The sequence below is a fragment of the Lampetra fluviatilis genome, chromosome 72 (assembly GCF_964198595.1).
Source record: "Lampetra fluviatilis chromosome 72, kcLamFluv1.1, whole genome shotgun sequence".
NCBI classification, from domain to species: Eukaryota; Metazoa; Chordata; class Hyperoartia; order Petromyzontiformes; family Petromyzontidae; genus Lampetra; species Lampetra fluviatilis.
Genome location: NC_136346.1, coordinates 187,747 through 207,500, shown reverse-complemented (window position 1 = coordinate 207,500; position 19,754 = coordinate 187,747). Strand labels below are relative to the sequence as shown.

The 19,754-nt window shown below is 52.9% G+C and overlaps 2 protein-coding genes across 3 annotated transcripts in view; both read right to left on the bottom strand.

Annotated features, from left to right (window-relative positions):
• LOC144953134 (ceroid-lipofuscinosis neuronal protein 6-like) overlaps positions 1–2,604 on the bottom strand; it is a 30,576-nt gene extending 27,972 nt beyond the window's left edge. The window contains exon 1 of one of the 2 annotated variants that reach the window (XM_078883692.1): positions 2,538–2,604. The gene's annotated coding sequence lies outside the window, so the exon portion shown is untranslated. Of the gene's footprint in view, positions 1–2,075; positions 2,106–2,537 lie in introns of those variants that run through there. The other variant, XM_078883691.1, reaches the window with a different exon arrangement.
• Positions 2,605–9,784: 7,180 nt separating this feature from the next.
• On the bottom strand, positions 9,785–19,364 carry EFCAB10 (EF-hand calcium binding domain 10). Its single transcript, XM_078883709.1, has 4 exons — positions 19,121–19,364; positions 15,803–16,039; positions 12,546–12,636; positions 9,785–10,865 (listed from the first exon to the last, which is right to left on the bottom strand). The coding sequence occupies exons 1-4, from the start codon at positions 19,332–19,334 to the stop codon at positions 10,823–10,825; spliced, it is 585 nt and encodes a 194-aa protein (XP_078739835.1). The 5' UTR covers positions 19,335–19,364; the 3' UTR covers positions 9,785–10,822.
• Positions 19,365–19,754: the final 390 nt, after the last annotated feature.

Sequence of the window (19,754 nt, the reverse complement as noted above, 5' to 3'; positions counted from 1 at the left end):
CTCATAGAGACCCACAGAGACCCATACTCATAGAGACCCACAGAGACCCATACTCATAGAGACCCACAGAGACCCATACTCATAGAGACCCACATAGACCCACACTCATAGAGACCCACAGAGACCCATACTCAGAGAGACCCACAGAGACCCACACTCATAGAGACCCACAGAGACCCACACTCATAGAGACCCACAGAGACCCACACTTATAGAGACCCACAGAGACCCATACTCAGAGACCCACAGAGACCCACACTCATAGAGACCCACAGAGACCCACACTCATAGAGACCCACAGAGACCCACACTCATAGAGACCCACAGAGACCCAAACTCAGAGACCCACACTCATAGAGACCCACAGAGACCCATACTCAGAGAGACCCACAGAGACCCACACTCATAGAGACCCACAGAGACCCACACTCATAGAGACCCACAGAGACCCATACTCAGAGAGACCCACAGAGACCCACACTCATAGAGACCCACAGAGACCCACACTCATAGAGACCCACAGAGACCCACACTTATAGAGACCCACAGAGACCCATACTCAGAGACCCACACTCATAGAGACCCACAGAGACCCACACTCATAGAGACCCACAGAGACCCAAACTCAGAGACCCACACTCATAGAGACCCACAGAGACCCACACTCATAGAGACCCACACTCATAGAGACCCACAGAGACCCACACTTATAGAGACCCACAGAGACCCATACTCAGAGACCCACAGAGACCCACACTCATAGAGACCCACAGAGACCCACACTCATAGAGACCCACAGAGACCCACACTCATAGAGACCCACAGAGACCCAAACTCAGAGACCCACACTCATAGAGACCCACAGAGACCCATACTCAGAGAGACCCACAGAGACCCACACTCATAGAGACCCACAGAGACCCACACTCATAGAGACCCACAGAGACCCATACTCAGAGAGACCCACAGAGACCCACACTCATAGAGACCCACAGAGACCCACACTCATAGAGACCCACAGAGACCCACACTTATAGAGACCCACAGAGACCCATACTCAGAGACCCACACTCATAGAGACCCACAGAGACCCACACTCATAGAGACCCACAGAGACCCAAACTCAGAGACCCACACTCATAGAGACCCACAGAGACCCACACTCATAGAGACCCACAGAGACCCAAACTCAGAGACCCATACTCAGAGAGACCCACAGAGACCCACACTCATAGAGACCCACAGCGACCCACACTTATAGAGACCCACAGAGACCCATACTCAGAGAGACCCACAGAGACCCACACTTATAGAGACCCACACTCATAGAGACCCACACTAAAACTGAACAATGTTGATGTTACAGGTGTAAGACCCCACTGCTACTGTGTAGTAGATACTTTGTCAGAAGCGACGTGGACATCACAGATGATAGCAGCTCACCCACGTGGGCTGATGTCGTCATCATCATCACGTGGACATTCATAGACACACAGAGACTCAGAGACCCAGAGACTCATAGAGACCCAGAGACACACAGAGACTCATAGAGACCCAGAGATTCAGAGACCCATAGAGACACACGTAGACACACAGAGACTCATAGAGACCCAGAGATTCAGAGACACACAGAGACCCAGAGACACACAGAGACCCAGAGACACACAGAGACCCAGAGACACACAGAGACCCAGAGACACACAGAGACCCAGAGACACACAGAGACCCAGAGACACACAGAGACCCAGAGACACAGAGATTCAGAGACCCATAGAGACACCCGGAGACATAGAGACTCAAGACACCCACATAATCATATACACAGACCTACAGAGATATAGAGACCCACAGAGATACAGAGACCCACAGAGATACAGAGACCCACAGAGACTCATAGACACCCATAGATACCCGCAGATATATACAGACCCACAGAGATATAGAGATATACACAGACCCACAGAGACCCGCAGAATCATATGCACAGACCTACAGAGATATAAAGACCCATAGATATATACAGAGACCCGTGCCAGGCTGAATGCGACCCGTGCCAGGCTGGGTGCGACCCGTACCAAGCTGGGTGCGACCCGTGCCAGGCTGAATGCGACCCGTGCCAGGCTGGGAGCGACCCGTGCCAGGCTGAATGCGACCCGTGCCAGGCTGGGTGCGACCCGTACCAAGCTGGGTGCGACCCGTACCAAGCTGGGTGCGACCCGTGCCAGGCTGAATGCGACCCGTGCAGGCTGAATACGACCCGTGCCAGGCTGAATACGACCCGTCCCAGGGTGAATGCGACCCGTGCCAGGCTGTGGAGAGACCCGTGCCAGGCTGTGGAGAGACCCGTGCCAGGCTGTGGAGAGACCCGTGCCAGGCTGTGGAGAGACCCGTGCCAGGCTGGGAGCGACCCGTCCCAGGGTGAATGCGACCCGTCCCAGGCTGAATGCGACCCGTGCAGGCTGTGGAGAGACCCGTGCCAGGCTGGGAGCGACCCGTGCCAGGCTGTGCGCGTGCGAGAGGAGCCTAACCCGACCCACGTGGACTTCCGCGTCGCCTCTCGGTCACGTGCGATGGGTCCTCGCTGGTGCCACTACCTGCTCCTGCCCAGCCCCCTCCCAATTCAAAACGCGATTGGTAATTCGCAAATTTCGTGATCTCGTTCAGAATCTGAATTTTTTTAATCCGATTACCTGTGAAGCTCTTTACTCATCACGTAGAGGGGGGGGGGGGGCACGGGGTAGTCACCCAGCCCACTCACCCATCCACGCACTCACTTCACTCACCCACCCACTCACTCACTCACCCACACACTCACTCACCCACACACTCACCCACCCACTCACTCACCCACCCACCCACTCACTCACCCACCCACCCACCCACTCACTCACCCACCCACTCACTCACTCACCCACCCACCCACCCACTCACCCACTCACTCACTCACCCCACCCACCCACCCACTCACCCACCCACCCACCCACTCACCCACCCACCCACTCACTCACCCACCCACTCACTCACCCACCCACCCACCCACCCACCCACTCACCCACCCACCCACCCACTCACTCACTCACTCACCCACCCACCCACTCACCCACCCACCCACTCACCCACCCACCCACTCACCCACCCACCCACTCACCCACCCACCCACTCACCCACCCACTCACTCACTCACTCACCCACCCACCCACTCACCCACCCACCCACTTACCCACCCACTCACCCACCCACTCACCCACCCACCCACTCACCCACCCACCCACTCACCCACCCACCCACTCACCCACCCACTCACCCACCCACCCACTCACTCACCCACCCACTCACTCAAACCACCCACTCACCCACCCACCCACTCACCCACCCACCCACTCACTCACCCACCCACTCACTCACTCACTCACCCACCCACTCACTCACCCACCCACCCACTCACTCACCCACCCACCCACTCACTCACCCACCCACTCACTCACCCACCCACCCACCCACCCACTCACTCACTCACTCACCCACCCACCCACCCACCCACTCACTCACTCACCCACCCACTCACTCACCCACCCACCCACTCACCCACTCAATCACCCACCCACTCAATCACCCACCCACTCAATCACCCACTCACTCACCCACCCACTCACCCACCCACCCACCCACTCACCCACCCACTCAATCACCCACCCACTCAATCACCCACTCACTCACCCACCCACTCACCCACCCACTCAATCACCCACCCACTCACTCACCCACCCACTCAATCACCCACTCACCCACCCACCCACTCAATCACCCACTCACCCACCCACTCAATCACCCACCCACCCACCCACCCACTCACTCACCCACTCACTCACTCACCCACTCACTCACTCACTCACTCACCCACTCACTCACTCACCCACTCACTCACTCACCCATTCACTCACCCACTCACTCACCCACCCACCCACTCACCCACCCACCCACCCACCCACTCACCCACCCACCCACTCACCCACCCACCCACCCACTCATCCACCCACTCAATCACCCACTCACTCACTCACCCACCCACTCACCCACCCACTCACTCACCCACCCACCCACGTCACTCACGAGCACGATCGGAGTGCACAGTTTAGGGAAGGTAAACAAATAACTGTAAATACATTTTATATATGAACTAGCGGTAAGTACACGGCGTTGCCCGGGCAAAAAAGGCAGACACACATGTAGACTTACACACGGACATCGACCCATACACATAGATACACATCGACTTAGATGCACACACACACATATGCTTAAGCGCAGGATGGATCGTTAGCAGGCCAGCCTAAATGTTTCTAACCTGCGAAGATGTTCCATTAGGTGGGTGCACGTTTTGCAAGCGTAGAGAAGGGAGGGAATTACCGTGGCCGAGAAGACCTGAAGCTTCGTGCGGAGCGAGAGACCAGGTAGCGTCCACACAGCGTAACGCAGCAGATGAGAAGATAATGGCGCCTGACTGATTTGGAGTGAGACCTCTGCTGTTAAACCGGAGCCGGTCATGAGCACACTGGCCAGGTATGGGAATCTCAGCAATCTCTCCACAACTGGCGCATCACGAATTGTGAGCTGTGGGGGTGGATTGTTCGATGGTATAAAATACCCAGGCAGGTGCTTAGTTTTGGTGGGGCTGATGGTGAGGCCCCACCTCTTAGTGGCAAGCTCCAGGTTCAGCAGCAGTGAGCAGCAATCACCAGAGCATCGGCATACATAACATGGTTGAGCAATAGGGAGACATCCCTTGATCGCACCCGGGCATCGATCAGCCTCCCATTGTATCTGTACCAAATGGGTAATTCCACCGGTATAGCCATTGATGGCTTCACGAACTACGTGGTCAAAAGATATGTTAAATAATGTGGGAGCCAGAGGACATCCCTGTCACACCCCGAGGTGTAGAGGGAAAGGCTCTGACTGACGGCCACGTAATTTGACGCAGGGCCGCTCACCATCCTGAAGGTCCTAAGGATCGTGAGCAGAGGGTCAGGGACTCCGAAAGCACGAAGAACAGCCCTAAGCCCAGGCCTACTGATGGTATCACAGGCCTTGACCAGGTCAATAAAGCACATTCACTCGCACGCACACATGGACCTACAGACACGCAAAGAAATGGACTTACACTGACTCACATGGAGCAACGCACACAAAGCGACTAACACACACGCACATGGACTGAGACACACACACATATCGACTCACACACAAACACATCGACTTACACACACATATATGGACTCACACACACACAGACATCCACTTGATATACACACGTGGAGTTACACACACATATCGACGTACACACATACAGCGACTCACACATACACACCGACTCACACACAGACATACGTGGACTGACACACACACATTGACATAAACACACATATGTACTTACACACACACATATGGACTAAGACACACACACATGGAGTTACACACACATATATGGACGTACACACATACAGCGACTCAGACACACACACATGGAATCACACACACACACATGGAATCACACACAGACATACGTGGACTAACACACACATTGACATAAACACGCATGTACTTACACACACATACATAGACTGACACACACATATCGACTCACACACACGCACTGACTTACACACACACATCGAGTGACACACATGCATGGATTTACACACACATGTGGACTTACACACACACATATGGACTGAGACACACATACACATCGACTGACACACATAGACACACAAATGTACATTGACTTACACACTCATATGGAGCCATGCACACACATCGACTGACACGCACACTTGGACTGACACACACACACACAAACACTTGGACGTACACACACACACATCGGGCATTGTCCGTTCGAAAAAGACAGACACCCACATGGGTGTCAAAGACTCACATGGACTCACACACACACACATCGATGGGCACAACAATCCCCGATGATAGTACAGCTATCAGTATCGCAGTGCTACATGTTTGAGCAAATAGCGTGACGTGAGCGATGGAAACAATAGAAATGCGTTGAATAAATAAGCAGAAATAAGTGTAAATGAAAGATAAACAATGAACCAGAGTTGGTATGTGCACACAAAGATAAACGTATTTGTTGCATAATATTAAGCAATGAACGTGATCAATCATCTGCACACAACCATTATTGTAATCTTTGTCAACCAATATGTTTAACAATAATAATCAATGGACTTGAGTTGTTAGTGTAACAAGCAAGGAACGTTGTACTTACCATAGCCATGTTGAGGCCTTGTACCATGCGTAGCCCCCCCTCCTGGCCTAGATTGGCCAGGCGGCGGAGTTGGCACTTTGCCAGGCTAGGCGCTGGGCCGCTACCCCCCCCCTCTCCAGCATGCCACGCCCGTGCAAGAATAATGGTATGTAAGCACAAAAAAATGATTATCTACGGAGTCTGTAGTATAAACTGGACTCATCGTGTTGGGGGGGGGGAGGGGGGCGAAGAGGACGTGAGACTGTGAAGAAATATCCGCAGCGCGATGTGTGTATGTGTTGGCTTGATCTTCAAGGTGCATTGAACAAGTAAAACACTCCGACTGATGCGCCTGCTGCTGTTGTGGAGTGGCTCATGCAGCCAGCTATGGCTGCAGGGTTTTGGTGGTACATGTTGTTTCATTTGCCAGTAAAAATATGATAATTGGTTCTTTACCCTTCTATCTGGCAACAAAACTGACACCTTTTTACAAGGAGTCATGTTTGCATAGACCGCAATACCTGCAGTCATAATGCAAACAAAAGAACATAACTCTGATCATGTGTGTGCACTGTCCTTGAAGTTGATTGATCCACACCCGAGACAGCTTTCCTTAGAGCCTAGTCTCACATGGGTTGGACCAGAAGACGCCAAAAGGCGCACAACTCAAAGACAATGCACCATCAGAGTATGAGAGCTCGGGGCAAGCATCTACACTATGGGGACCTCATTTGCCAGTAAAAATATGATAATTGGTTCTTTACCCTTCTATCTGGCAACAAAACTGACACCTTTTTACAAGGAGTCATGTTTGCATAGACCGCAATACCTGCAGTCGTAATACAAACAAAAGAACATAACTCTGATAATGTGCACTGTCCTTGAAGTTGATTGGACCAGATGACGCCTTTGTTTATGCCACCATCACCACTCACCCTTACTACTCACCACTCAACCTCACCACTCTTCGTCATCACTCACCCTCACCACTCACCACTCACCCTCACCACTCACCCCTCACCATCACCACTCACCCTCACCACTCACCCTCACCACTCTCCCTCACCACTCACTCTCACCACTCACCCTCACCACTCTCCCTCACCACTCACTCTCACCATTCACCCTCACCACTCACCCCTCACCCTCACCACTCACCCTCACCACTCACCCCTCACCATCACCACTCACCCTCACCACTCTCCCTCACCACTCACTCTCACCATTCACCCTCACCACTCACCCTCACCACTCACCCTCACCCTCACTACTCACCATTCATCCTGACCAATCACCACTGACCAATCACCACTCACCACTCTCCACTAACCCTCACCACTCAACCTCACTACTCACCCTCAAAACTAACGACTCTCACCACTCACCCTCACCACTCAGCACTCACCCTCACCACTCACCCTCACCACTCACGCTCACCACTCACCACTCACCCATCACCACTCACAACTGCCACTCACCCTCACAATTATTACATGTTGTTTATGCCATTTATTGTGAAAATTCCGTCACAGTTCCTATGATTGCATTTTCATTGCTTTCATGGCTTTATTTTGGTGATTTCGAAAAGTGTATTGGTTTGGCCATGTTTGTGTTGTTTTAGTACAGAGTTAGACTGATGGCCTTAATCTAAGTTGTCTTGTGGTTGTTGTTGTTTGACTTGCATCCCACTGGGATGTTTGCACACAGCGTTGGTGTGTAACGGTGTTTTTTTCTGCAACATTTTGCTGTCTTTTCTTGGATTTTCTGTTTGCACTCAGTCACATATTCACTTTAAGATGTTTTCTGTTCATGTTTTTGTTTTTTGTTTGTTGCGGTTGCACCCGATTCAAGAGCCGAATGGCTCACAGGGCTACACCTAATACATGAACTTAAACGCGTAAAAATTAACCCGTAAAAACAACGTTTTTCACTATAAATCCTTTATATGCGTGTTCAATGGGCTACAACCCAGCCCACATTGGTCTTTGAAACGGGCGGCTAGAGTCTTATCGTCCTCTGGCTTGAGATGGCTGCCACCTATGGGTCAGATGATTGTCTGCCAGTATTAAGCAATTGGTAATTAAATATTTAATTTGTTTTCCCTAAACAGTGTAAAATTTTGGAAAAAAAATTTCACGAAAATTAATTGTCACACACAACGAGTCTGTGTGGAAAATGTCAGCTCGATTGGATCACGGGAAGTGGGTTAAAAAACGACCGAAAGATTTGCACGGTCGTAAGCGCGCAAGCAAGTGAACTTAATATAAAGGATTTAAAAATGAAATGCCCCCGTGAGCTTGGAGCGAACGCGCAATTGGCGTCAGTTGGTACGGTCGATGTCGTGCTTAAAGTAAATAATTACTAATAGAAACGGCACAAATGTGTTAATTAAACGACTTTAACGTTTACGGACGGGAAAACGGAATAGCCTATTCCCACCGCGGGGCTTAGGGCGTGCCGCCCGCCAAAACATTTTCTACGTAAACCCCACCGTCCGAGAGCCAAATCCCTCGCAAGCGCGAACGCGCGGAGACTTTTATATATATAAAAAAAGAAAGATGTATTTCAATAAACATATACATTTCGTGACTGCAGGGATTCATATTCTTGGTTCTTTCGGTAAAGTCATCACGTAGAAGGGAAATAATACAATACTATATTTTATATATATAATACAATACTATATTGTTTAAAGTTATTAAATACAAGTACATGAGAATGTTTGTGTGATGCAGCTCTCAGAGACACCTTCTTGGTTTGAAGCAGTGATCCACACATCATCGCCCTCGCACCTGGTGATACCCACGTGACTTTACCGACAGAGCCACAAGGTGTGGACACCTTGTTGTTGTTGTTGAGCTGCGTGGATATTCGTTGTGGATGAAGTCCGCCGACTCCCTGCGAACTTCACGAGTAGCACAGCGAGTGACTCTGTACACGTGGGGCGACTTCTGTGACTCTACTGAAGATAACGCGAGTCTCTGAGTGAGTGTCTGAGTGAGTGAGTCTCTGAGTGAGTGTCTGAGTGAGTCTCTGAGTGAGTCTCTGAGTGAGTGAGTCTCTGAGTGAGTCTCTGTGTGAGTCTCTGAGAGAGTGTCTGAGTGAGTGAGTCTCTGAGTGAGTGTCTGAGTGAGTCTCTGAGTGAGTCTCTGAGTGAGTGAGTCTCTGAGTGAGTCTCTGAGTGTCTGAGTGAGTCTCTGAGTGAGTCTCTGAGTGAGTGAGTCTCTGAGTGTCTGAGTGAGTCTCTGAGTGAGTCTCTGTGTGAGTGAGTCTCTGAGTGAGTGAGTCTCTGAGTGAGTGAGTCTCTGAGTGAGTGTCTGAGTGAGTGAGTCTCTGAGCGATACGTGGAGGGTCGGGATCGAACCCACGACCTCCTGTAGACCAGGCGAGGTAGTCAACATCTCCTAGCCACTGTGGTGTCAGGGTCCGGGGTAGAACCCACGACCTCCTGTAGACCAGGCGAGGTAGTCAACATCTCCTAGCCACCGTGGGACCCGGGCAGAATCACAAAGAGAATCATTTTGCGCATTCACAGTTTTTATTTCAATGAACATAGAGACCCAGTGAGACTCTGAAAGACCCACAGATACACACAGATACATAGAGACCCACACAGACACACAGACACCCATAGAGACTCATAGAGACACACGGAGACACACCCACTCACTCACCCTCTCACCCACTCACTCACCCACTCACTCACCCACTCACTCCCACACTCACACACTCACTCACACACTCACATACCCACTCACTCACCCTCTCACTCACTCACCCACTCACTCACCCTCTCACTTACCCACTAACTCACTCACTCATTCACCCTCTCACCCTCTCAGCCACTCACTCAGCCACTCACTCACTCACTCACCCACTCACTCACCCTCTCACTCACTCACTCACCCACTCACCCACCCACTCACTCACCCACTCACTCCCACACTCACACACTCACCCTCTCACTCACCCTCTCACCCACTCACTCACTCACCCTCTCACCCACTCACTCACCCTCTCACCCACACACTCACCCACCCACTCACTCACCCACTCACTCACTCACCCACTCACTCACCCTCTCACCCACCCACTCACTCACTCACCCACTCACCCACTCACTCACTCACTCACCCACTCACCCACTCACTCACCCTCTCACTCACCCACTCACTCACCCACTCACTCACTCACCCTATCACCCACTCACCCACTCACTCACTCACCCTCTCACTCACCCTCTCACTCACCCACTCACTCACTCACCCTATCACCCACTCACCCACTCACTCACTCACCCTCTCACTCACCCTCTCACTCACTCACTCACTCACCCTCTCACTCACCCTATCACTCACTCACCCTCTCACTCACTCACCCTCTCACCCACTCACTCACCCACTCACTCACCCACTCACTCACCCACTCACCCTCTCACTCACCCTCTCTCTCACTCACCCACTCACTCACCCGCCCACCCACCCACTCACGAAGCAGGGTGTGTGGGCTAATCCCCATCTGTTCCACCCTCCTCCTCCTCCCCCGTGACGGGGCGGCTCACGTGCTGTAGGTGGCGGCAGCCGCACGGAGACCACGGACACTGCGGATGGAGAGAACCCCTCGTCACTGCGTGTGTGTGTCACTGTGTGTCACTGTGTGTGTGTGTGTGTCACTGTGTGTGTCACTGTGTGTGTGTGTGTCACTGTGTGTGTCACTGTGCGTGTGTGTGTCACTGTGTGTGTGTGTGTCACTGTGTGTGTGTGTCACTGTGTGTGTGTCACTGTGTGTGTCACTGTGTGTGTGTGTCACTGTGTGTGTGTGTGTCACTGTGTGTGTCACTGTGTGTGTGTGTGTCACTGTGTGTGTGTGTGTCACTGTGTGTGTCACTGTGCGTGTGTGTGTCACTGTGTGTGTGTGTGTCACTGTGTGTGTGTGTCACTGTGTGTGTCACTGTGTGTGTGTGTGTCACTGTGTGTGTGTGTGTCACTGTGTGTGTGTGTCACTGTGTGTGTGTGTGTGTCACTGTGTGTGTCACTGTGTGTGTGTCACTGTGTGTGTCACTGTGTGTGTGTGTCACTGTGTGTGTGTGTGTCACTGTGTGTGTGTCACTGTGTGTATGTGCCACTGTGTGTGTGTGTGTGTGTCACTGTATGTGTGTGTCACTGTGTGTGTCACTGTGTGTGTGTGTGTCACTGTGTGTGTGTGTGTCACTGTGTGTGTCACTGTGTGTGTGTGTGTCACTGTGAGTGTGTGTGTCACTGTGTGTGTGTGTCACTGGGTGTGTGTGTGTGTCACTGTGTGTGTCACTGTGTGTGTGTGTCACTGTGTGTGTCACTGTGTGTGTGTGTGTCACTGTGTGTGTCACTGTGTGTGTGTGTCACTGTGTGTGTGTCACTGTGTGTGTGTGTGTCACTGTGTGTGTGTGTGTGTCACTGTGTGTGTGTGTCACTGTGTGTGTGTGTCACTGTGTGTGTCACTGTGTGTGTGTGTCACTGTGTGTGTCACTGTGTGTGTGTCACTGTGTGTGTGTGTCACTGTGTGTGTCATTGTGTGTGTCACTGTGTGTCACTGTGTGTGTGTCACTGTGTGTGTCACTGTGTGTGTGTCACTGTGTGTGTGTCACTGTGTGTGTGTGTCACTATGTGTGTGTCACTGTGTGTGTGTGTGTGTCACTGTGTGTGTCAAAAGCACAGCAAGTTGGTACAGTAGGGGGCACAGGTGGTGCATCAGCCAGTCATCTCGGTCATCTCGGTCAGTCGACCCGTGGCACCTGCTGGGTCTGCCCCGTGACCTCCTGCCAGCGGGCGTTCGACACTTCACGTGGCCTCAAGGTGCACATGGCCTGGCACAAGCGCCGTGGTGACGTGAATGGTGGTTGTTGTGGTTGTTGTGGTTATTGTTGTTGTGGTTATTGTTGTTGTGGTTGTTGTGGTAGTTGTTGTTGTTGTGGTTGTTGTTGTTGTGGTTGTGGTTATTGTTGTTGTGGTTGTTGCGGTGGTTGTTGTTGTGGTTGTTGTTGTGGTTGTTGTGGTTGTTGTTGTTGTGGTTGTTGTGGTTGTTGTTGTGGTTGTTGTTGTGGTTGTTGTTGTGGCTGTTGTTGTGGCTGTTGTTGTGGTTGTTGTGGTGGTTGTTGTGGTTGTTCTTGTGGTGGTAGTTGTTGATGTTCTTGTTGTGGTTGTTGTTGTGGTTGTGGTTATTGTTGTTGGTGTGGTAGTTGTTGTTGTGGTTGTTGTTGTGGTTGTTGTTGTTGTTGTCGCTGTCGTTGTTGTGTGTTCCGTACCCTTCTGAGGTGAGGGTGTCCAGAGTGACCGCGTCCACGCAGCCCCCCACGGGAGATGCGTCGAACCCGACGGCTCCCAGCGTCTGGAGCACTGCAAGTTGTCCACAGATCACGGCAACAATCACGCGACGTGAAGCTGTCACGACCGCACGGATCCACACTCGGTGCTTCTTGCGGTGAAGCCGCGTGGCTATAACACCAAACAGATCACGGCGTTTCGATTGCAGCGCAGGCAATCGTCATCAGTTCTAGAGTTGAAGCTTTCGTGACTTGCAAGGATTCGTAACTCTTAGTTCTTTCGGTAAAGTCACCATGTAGGTAAAAAATTTAAATTAAAATTAATAAAAGTAATAAAAAATAAATAAAAATAAAAGTTGTTGTTGTGGTTGTTGTTGTTCTTGTTGTGGTTCTTGTGGTTGTTGTTGTGGTTGTTGTTGGTGTGGTTGTTGTACGGGGAGGGTACGGGTATCGGGTACCCGATTGCGACCTCTGGGATGAAGCCATGTTGCAGGCGCGGGTGGGTTGATTCTAGGAACTTGAATTGTGAGAAGAGACAAGACGTTGGGAAATGAGTGACACACGGCGACTCACCAGTGACTCACGGCCTACCCGTACCCGGCCGCACCAGGGTCGCAAACGGGTACCCGTACCCGGCTGGGTACGGGTAGCCGGGTATCGGGTAGGGTACGGGTATCGGGGGGTACCCGGTTGCGACCTCTGGCGAGTGGCGGTAGCAGCAGCAGCAGCAGCGGCACCGTGACGCACACAGAGAGGGTTGGTTGGTGGCCATCAACACCACGCCCGGACGCCTTTGTCTCTCCCAAAGTGGCGATGTTTTTACATCGCACCAGATACTCATTTTAGGCTGAGTCGACCTAGGGGAGGCCCAAGGCCGGTTCAGATAATCGTCACCGGTGTTGGCCGTGAGTGGGAATCGAACTCGGGGAGCCTTTCTTAAAGAGGGGGACCACCAGGGCATCCTTCCAATCCGGCGGAACCCGTCCAGCGGTCCAGACTGTTGTTATGATGTCATATAGGGCCGTCTGTGCACAAACGCCACCCTCCCTCAGCATTTCGCTTGGGAGATCATCTCTGCCCGGTGCCTTTCCTGGTCTCAGACTCTGGATCGCCTTCAGTACTTCCTCAACAGATGGCACCTCAGCCAGCCACTCGCAGGGGGTGACTTCCTCTTCCAATATTTGAGGCACCGCAGCCTCAGCAGGGTCATCCCCACTTTGTCCCACGATGCCTTCCATGTGGAGGGATTACCCCTCTCCCCCAGGACTTCACAGAAATGCTCAGCAAATCTGCAAACCTGTTCCTGGGGGTTGGAGATTGGATCACGGTTTTTCCCCTAATGATGGTAATAGGTGTGGCGCTGCAGGTTACTTTTTGATGGAATTAAATAGGGATTTGTGATCGCGGGCCATTGAGGCAGATTCCATCTCGCAACCACCACCCATCCTTGCAGCACCTCATGGCTCTCCGAACCTCCGAGCGAAGGCTGCGGTAAGCCTCCTCATTCTCCGACGTTGGATGCTGTAGCCGATGAGAGTGGGCCTGTCGCTTTTTCTCAGCCAGCTTGAACACCTCCTCTGTCAGCCAGGGTCTCTGGGGAGGTCTGGACCACGTACCCAAAGCAGCCATTGCAGCTGCCTGAGTCACAGTCCTAAACCTCGCCCATTTACCCTCCACATCTGTGGGAGTGGGGGACGATGCCAACCCCAGCTGCAAGCGATGATTAAATTCTCACTTGCAACTTTCATCAGCTGAGACCAGGCCACCTTAGGTTTGAATGGGGTCCTGTGTGTACACCCACCACCGGAGTGGAAGAATGGCAGGCGCATCTTACAGGTGACTAGTCGATGGTCAGAAGGCAGATCAGCTCCATGGTAAGTCCTGGTGTCAAGGACATGGGCCCACATCCGCTGGTCCATCACTACATAGTCCAGCAGATGTTCTTGCTTGAACCCGGCATGCATCCATGATGTTGTGTGGATGCGCCGATGCCGGAACAGCGTGTTGGTAATTACAAGCCTATGGGCTGCACACAAATCTAGCAGCCTCCTACTGTTGTTATTGAGCTGATCTGGCACATGCCTTCCAATCACTCCAGACCAGGTGCCAGCATCATGACCAACTCGGGCATTGAAGTCACCCAACAAGATGACTCTATCCCAAGGGGCCACTTTAGCCAGCACCTGTGACAGGAGGTCATAGAAGGCATCTGACTCATCAGCCTTGCCTGCATCCCTCCACGGATGTTCTTCTTCGGTGGGGGCATAAGTAACCACGACCACCACTCCTCGCCTCGGGTTGATGGGAAGGCGAGCCCAAAGTAGCCTGGGGCTTACAGCTTCCCACACCTCACCACCACGCTCCCATGCCCCCTTCATTATTTTGTTCAGAAGAAGAGCCACACCCTGTTGTTTGGCAGTCTCCTGCCCCGAGTAGAGGACTGTCCACCCCTCACGGTGGCAGGAGCCAGAACCGGTCCACCGGACCTCCTGAATGCCACAGAGATCCAGGCAGTACCGGTCCAGCTCCCGACAAAGGAGTGGCAGCCTCTCCTCCGCAGTGAACGTTCGAACATTCTACGTGGCCACACGAAGTGGCTTTTCATTGTTTCTGAGGAGCCCCGAGGGTAAAGATTCAATCTCCTGGATCCGCCAAATGGGGTTTGGCCAGGAGACGTCATAGACGCCCGTCCCCCCGGGGCCTCCGGCACAAGCTTATTAGTTAGATATTTCTGTCGTGGTTTAGTGGTAATTTATTGAAGGTGGAGGGGTTACCAGCCCCTCGCACCCGTCCAGAGCCTCCGTTTAGCCGCTGTGATGGTCACAGACGCCAATTGGAATTGGCCCTTCCCCCCCCACAGCACTGTCCACGACAGTGTTGCCCGTCCAGCACCACGAGGAGGTAGGGGGTTGTTTTACCGGACGGTATACACACACACAGGTACACACACACACAGGTACACACACACACAGGTACACACACACACAGGTACACACACACAGGTACACACACAGGTACACACACACACAGGTACACACACACACAGGTACACACACACACAGGTACACACACAGGTACACACACAGGTACACACACACAGGTACACACACACACAGGTACACACACACACACAGGTACACACACACACAGGTAGTAGTACCGTGGTAGTGAGTACTATGGTACAGTGAGTACTATGGTAGTGAGTAGTGAGTACTATGGTACAGTGAGTAGTGAGTTACCGTGCGTGTAGTGGGCGAGGGAGATGACCCCGTGACCCCCGGGGTCAGCGAGGCCGAACGCCGTGCGGAGGTCACGTGGGGTGAACAGCTGGGGGGGGGCCGGGGGGGGTGAGGGGGGGGCCGGGAGGGGTGAGGGGGTGGGGGCTGGGGGGGAGGCGAGGGGAGGGGCTCCCCCCGCTGCGTCACGTGCTGAGCGAAGCTGCTGGAGATGGAGCAGCATCATCTCGCGGGGCCGCGCTGGACAACAACAACATCAACAACATCAACAACAACATCAACAAACAACAACATCAACAACATGAACAAACAACAACATCAACAACAAACATCATCAACATCAGCAAACAACAACAAACATCAATAACCAACAACTGTCAACAACATACATAAACAACAAACATCAGCAAACAACAACAAAAATCAGCAAAGAGAACTATGAATAAACAACAATTGTCAACAACATAAATAAACAACAGATATGAACAAACGACGACAAATCCCAAGAACATAAATGAACACAACCTAACATTCGCAGCAACAGGGACACACATCAGAATCAGCAATTACACTGCAGGGAGAGGAATCCGATGAGCGATGAAGCTCTTCACTCACAGATGTCCAGTAGGGGGCACGGGGGAGCCAGAATGTGACAACAACAACAACACTCACAAACACTTACACACTCACTCACCCACACACCCACCCACACACTCACCCACACACACACCCACCCACACACTCACTCACCCACTCACTCACTCACAAACTCACTCACCTAGCCCACTCACCCAAACACTCAACCACACACTCACCCACACACTCACCCACACACTCACCCACACACTCACCCACACACTCACCCACACACTCACCCACACACTCACCCACACACTCACCCACACACTCACCCACACACTCACTCACTCACCCACACACTCACTCACCCACTCACACACTCACTCACCCACACACCCACCCACACACTCACCCAATCACTCACCCACACACTCACCCACACACTCACCCACACTCACTCACCCACAAACTCACTCACCTAGCCCACTCACCCAAACACTCAACCACACACTCACCAACACACTCACCCACACACTCACCCACACTCACTCACCCACACACCCACCCACACACAAACTCACTCACCCACCCTCACTCACCCACACACTCACCCACCCTCACTCACCCACAAACTCACCACTCACCAACACACTCACCCACACACTCACCAACACACTCACCCACACACTCACCCACACACTCACTCATCAACACCCTCACCCACACACTCACCCACACACTCACAAACTCACTCACCCACACACTCACCCACACACTCACCACTCACCAACACACTCACCCACACACTCACCAACACACTCACCCACACACTCACTCATCCACTCACTCACCAACACACTCACCGCGCCCACTAACAAACTCACTCACCCACACACTCACCCACTCACTCACCTTACCCACTCACTCACACACTCACTCACACACTAACCCACACACTCACTCACACACTCACCCACACACTCACCCACTCACACACCCTCACACTTACCCACACACCCACCTACACACTCACTCACCCACACACTCACCCACACACTCACCCACACACTCACCCACACACTCACCCACACACTCACCCACACTCACTCACCCACACACCCACCCACACACAAACTTACTCACCCACCCTCACTCACCCACACACTCACCCACCCTCACTCACCCACACACTCACCCACACACTCACCCACACACTCACCCACACACTCACCCACACACTCACTCATCAACACCCTCACCCACACTCACCCACACACTCACAAACTCACTCACCCACACACTCACCCACACACTCACCACTCACCAACACACTCACCCACACACTCACCAACACACTCACCCACACACTCACTCATCCACTCACTCACCAACACACTCACCGCGCCCACTAACAAACTCACTCACCCACACACTCACCCACTCACTCACCTTACCCACTCACTCACACACTCACTCACACACTAACCCACACACTCACTCACACACTCACCCACACACTCACCCACTCACACACCCTCACACTTACCCACACACCCACCTACACACTCACTCACCCACACACTCACCCACACACCCACAAAATCACTCACCCACACACTCACCCACACACTCACCCACACACTCACCCACACACGAATTCATCCACTCACTTACCACACTCACCCTCACACACTCACCCACACACTCACCCACACACTCACCCACACACTCACCCAATCACTCACCCACACACTCACCCACAAACTCACCCACACACTCACTCATCCACTCACTTACCACACTCACCCTCACACACTCACCCACACACTCACCCACACACTCACAAACTCACTCACCTAGCCCACTCACCCACACACTCACCCACACACTCACCTGTACACTCACCCAGACACTCACCAACACACTCACCCACACACTCCCCGACACACACTCACCCACACACACTCACCCACACACTCACCCACACACTCACCCACACACTCACCTAGCCCACTCACCCACACACTCACCCACACACTCACCTAGCCCACTCACCCACACACTCACAAACTCACTCACCTAGCCCACTCACCCACACACTCACCCACACACTCACCCACACACTCACCCACACACTCACCCACACACTCACCCACACACTCACCCACACACTCACCCACACACTCACCCACACACGAATTCATCCACTCACTTACCACACTCACCCTCACACACTCACCCACACACTCACCCACACACTCACCCACACACTCACCCAATCACTCACCCACACACTCACCCACAAACTCACCCACACACTCACTCATCCACTCACTTACCACACTCACCCTCACACACTCACCCACACACTCACCCACACACTCACAAACTCACTCACCTAGCCCACTCACCCACACACTCACCCACACACTCACCTGTACACTCACCCAGACACTCACCAACACACTCACCCACACACTCCCCGACACACACTCACCCACACACACTCACCCACACACTCACCCACACACTCACCCACACACTCACCTAGCCCACTCACCCACACACTCACCCACACACTCACCTAGCCCACTCACCCACACACTCACAAACTCACTCACCTAGCCCACTCACCCACACACTCACCCACACACTCACCCACACACTCACCCACACACTCACCCACACACTCACCCACACACCATCACCAGGGTAACAACAACAACAACCGCCTGTGGCTACCTGGCCGTTCCGCCATGACGCGCGCCATCATCAGCTCCATGAGCTCGGCCAGGCGGTGACGCTCCAGGTACTCGCGGGCGGCCATCGCCTCCACCTCCTCCACCTCCTCCACCTTCTCAACCTCCACCACCTCCACCATCTTCACCTGCGCCATTGCTGCCGTCTCCTTGGCAACGGCGTTGGCGGCTCCACCACAACACCCCCGCGTTGTCATGGAAACCGCGCAGCCCCCCCCCACTCACGCGCCGGAGTCGCCATAGCAACGTCGTCTCACCCGCCCCCCCTGTGTTGCTGCCCCCCCCCCGCGCGCGCCGGTCACGTGACGCTGGCTTCCGGTGACGACTTCTGAGTTCCGGCCACAGAAATGGCGATTTTAATGATCGACAGGACACATTTGAAGGCCGCGTGGGGATTCGAAAATAAAACTGGATAGGAGACGTTTGGGGGAAGGGAGCTTATTCAGAGCGGATGGTTAAAAAAAAAAAGTATTTATAATGTGGGGAACGGAAATGACGTCACGTTGATGCGTTACCAGAAAGGCCATCTTACCTAGGGAGACAGGGGGCTCTGCATGGAGATTTAGTGGGTGGGTGGGTGGGTGAGTGAGTGGGTGAGTGGGTGGGTGGGTGGTGGG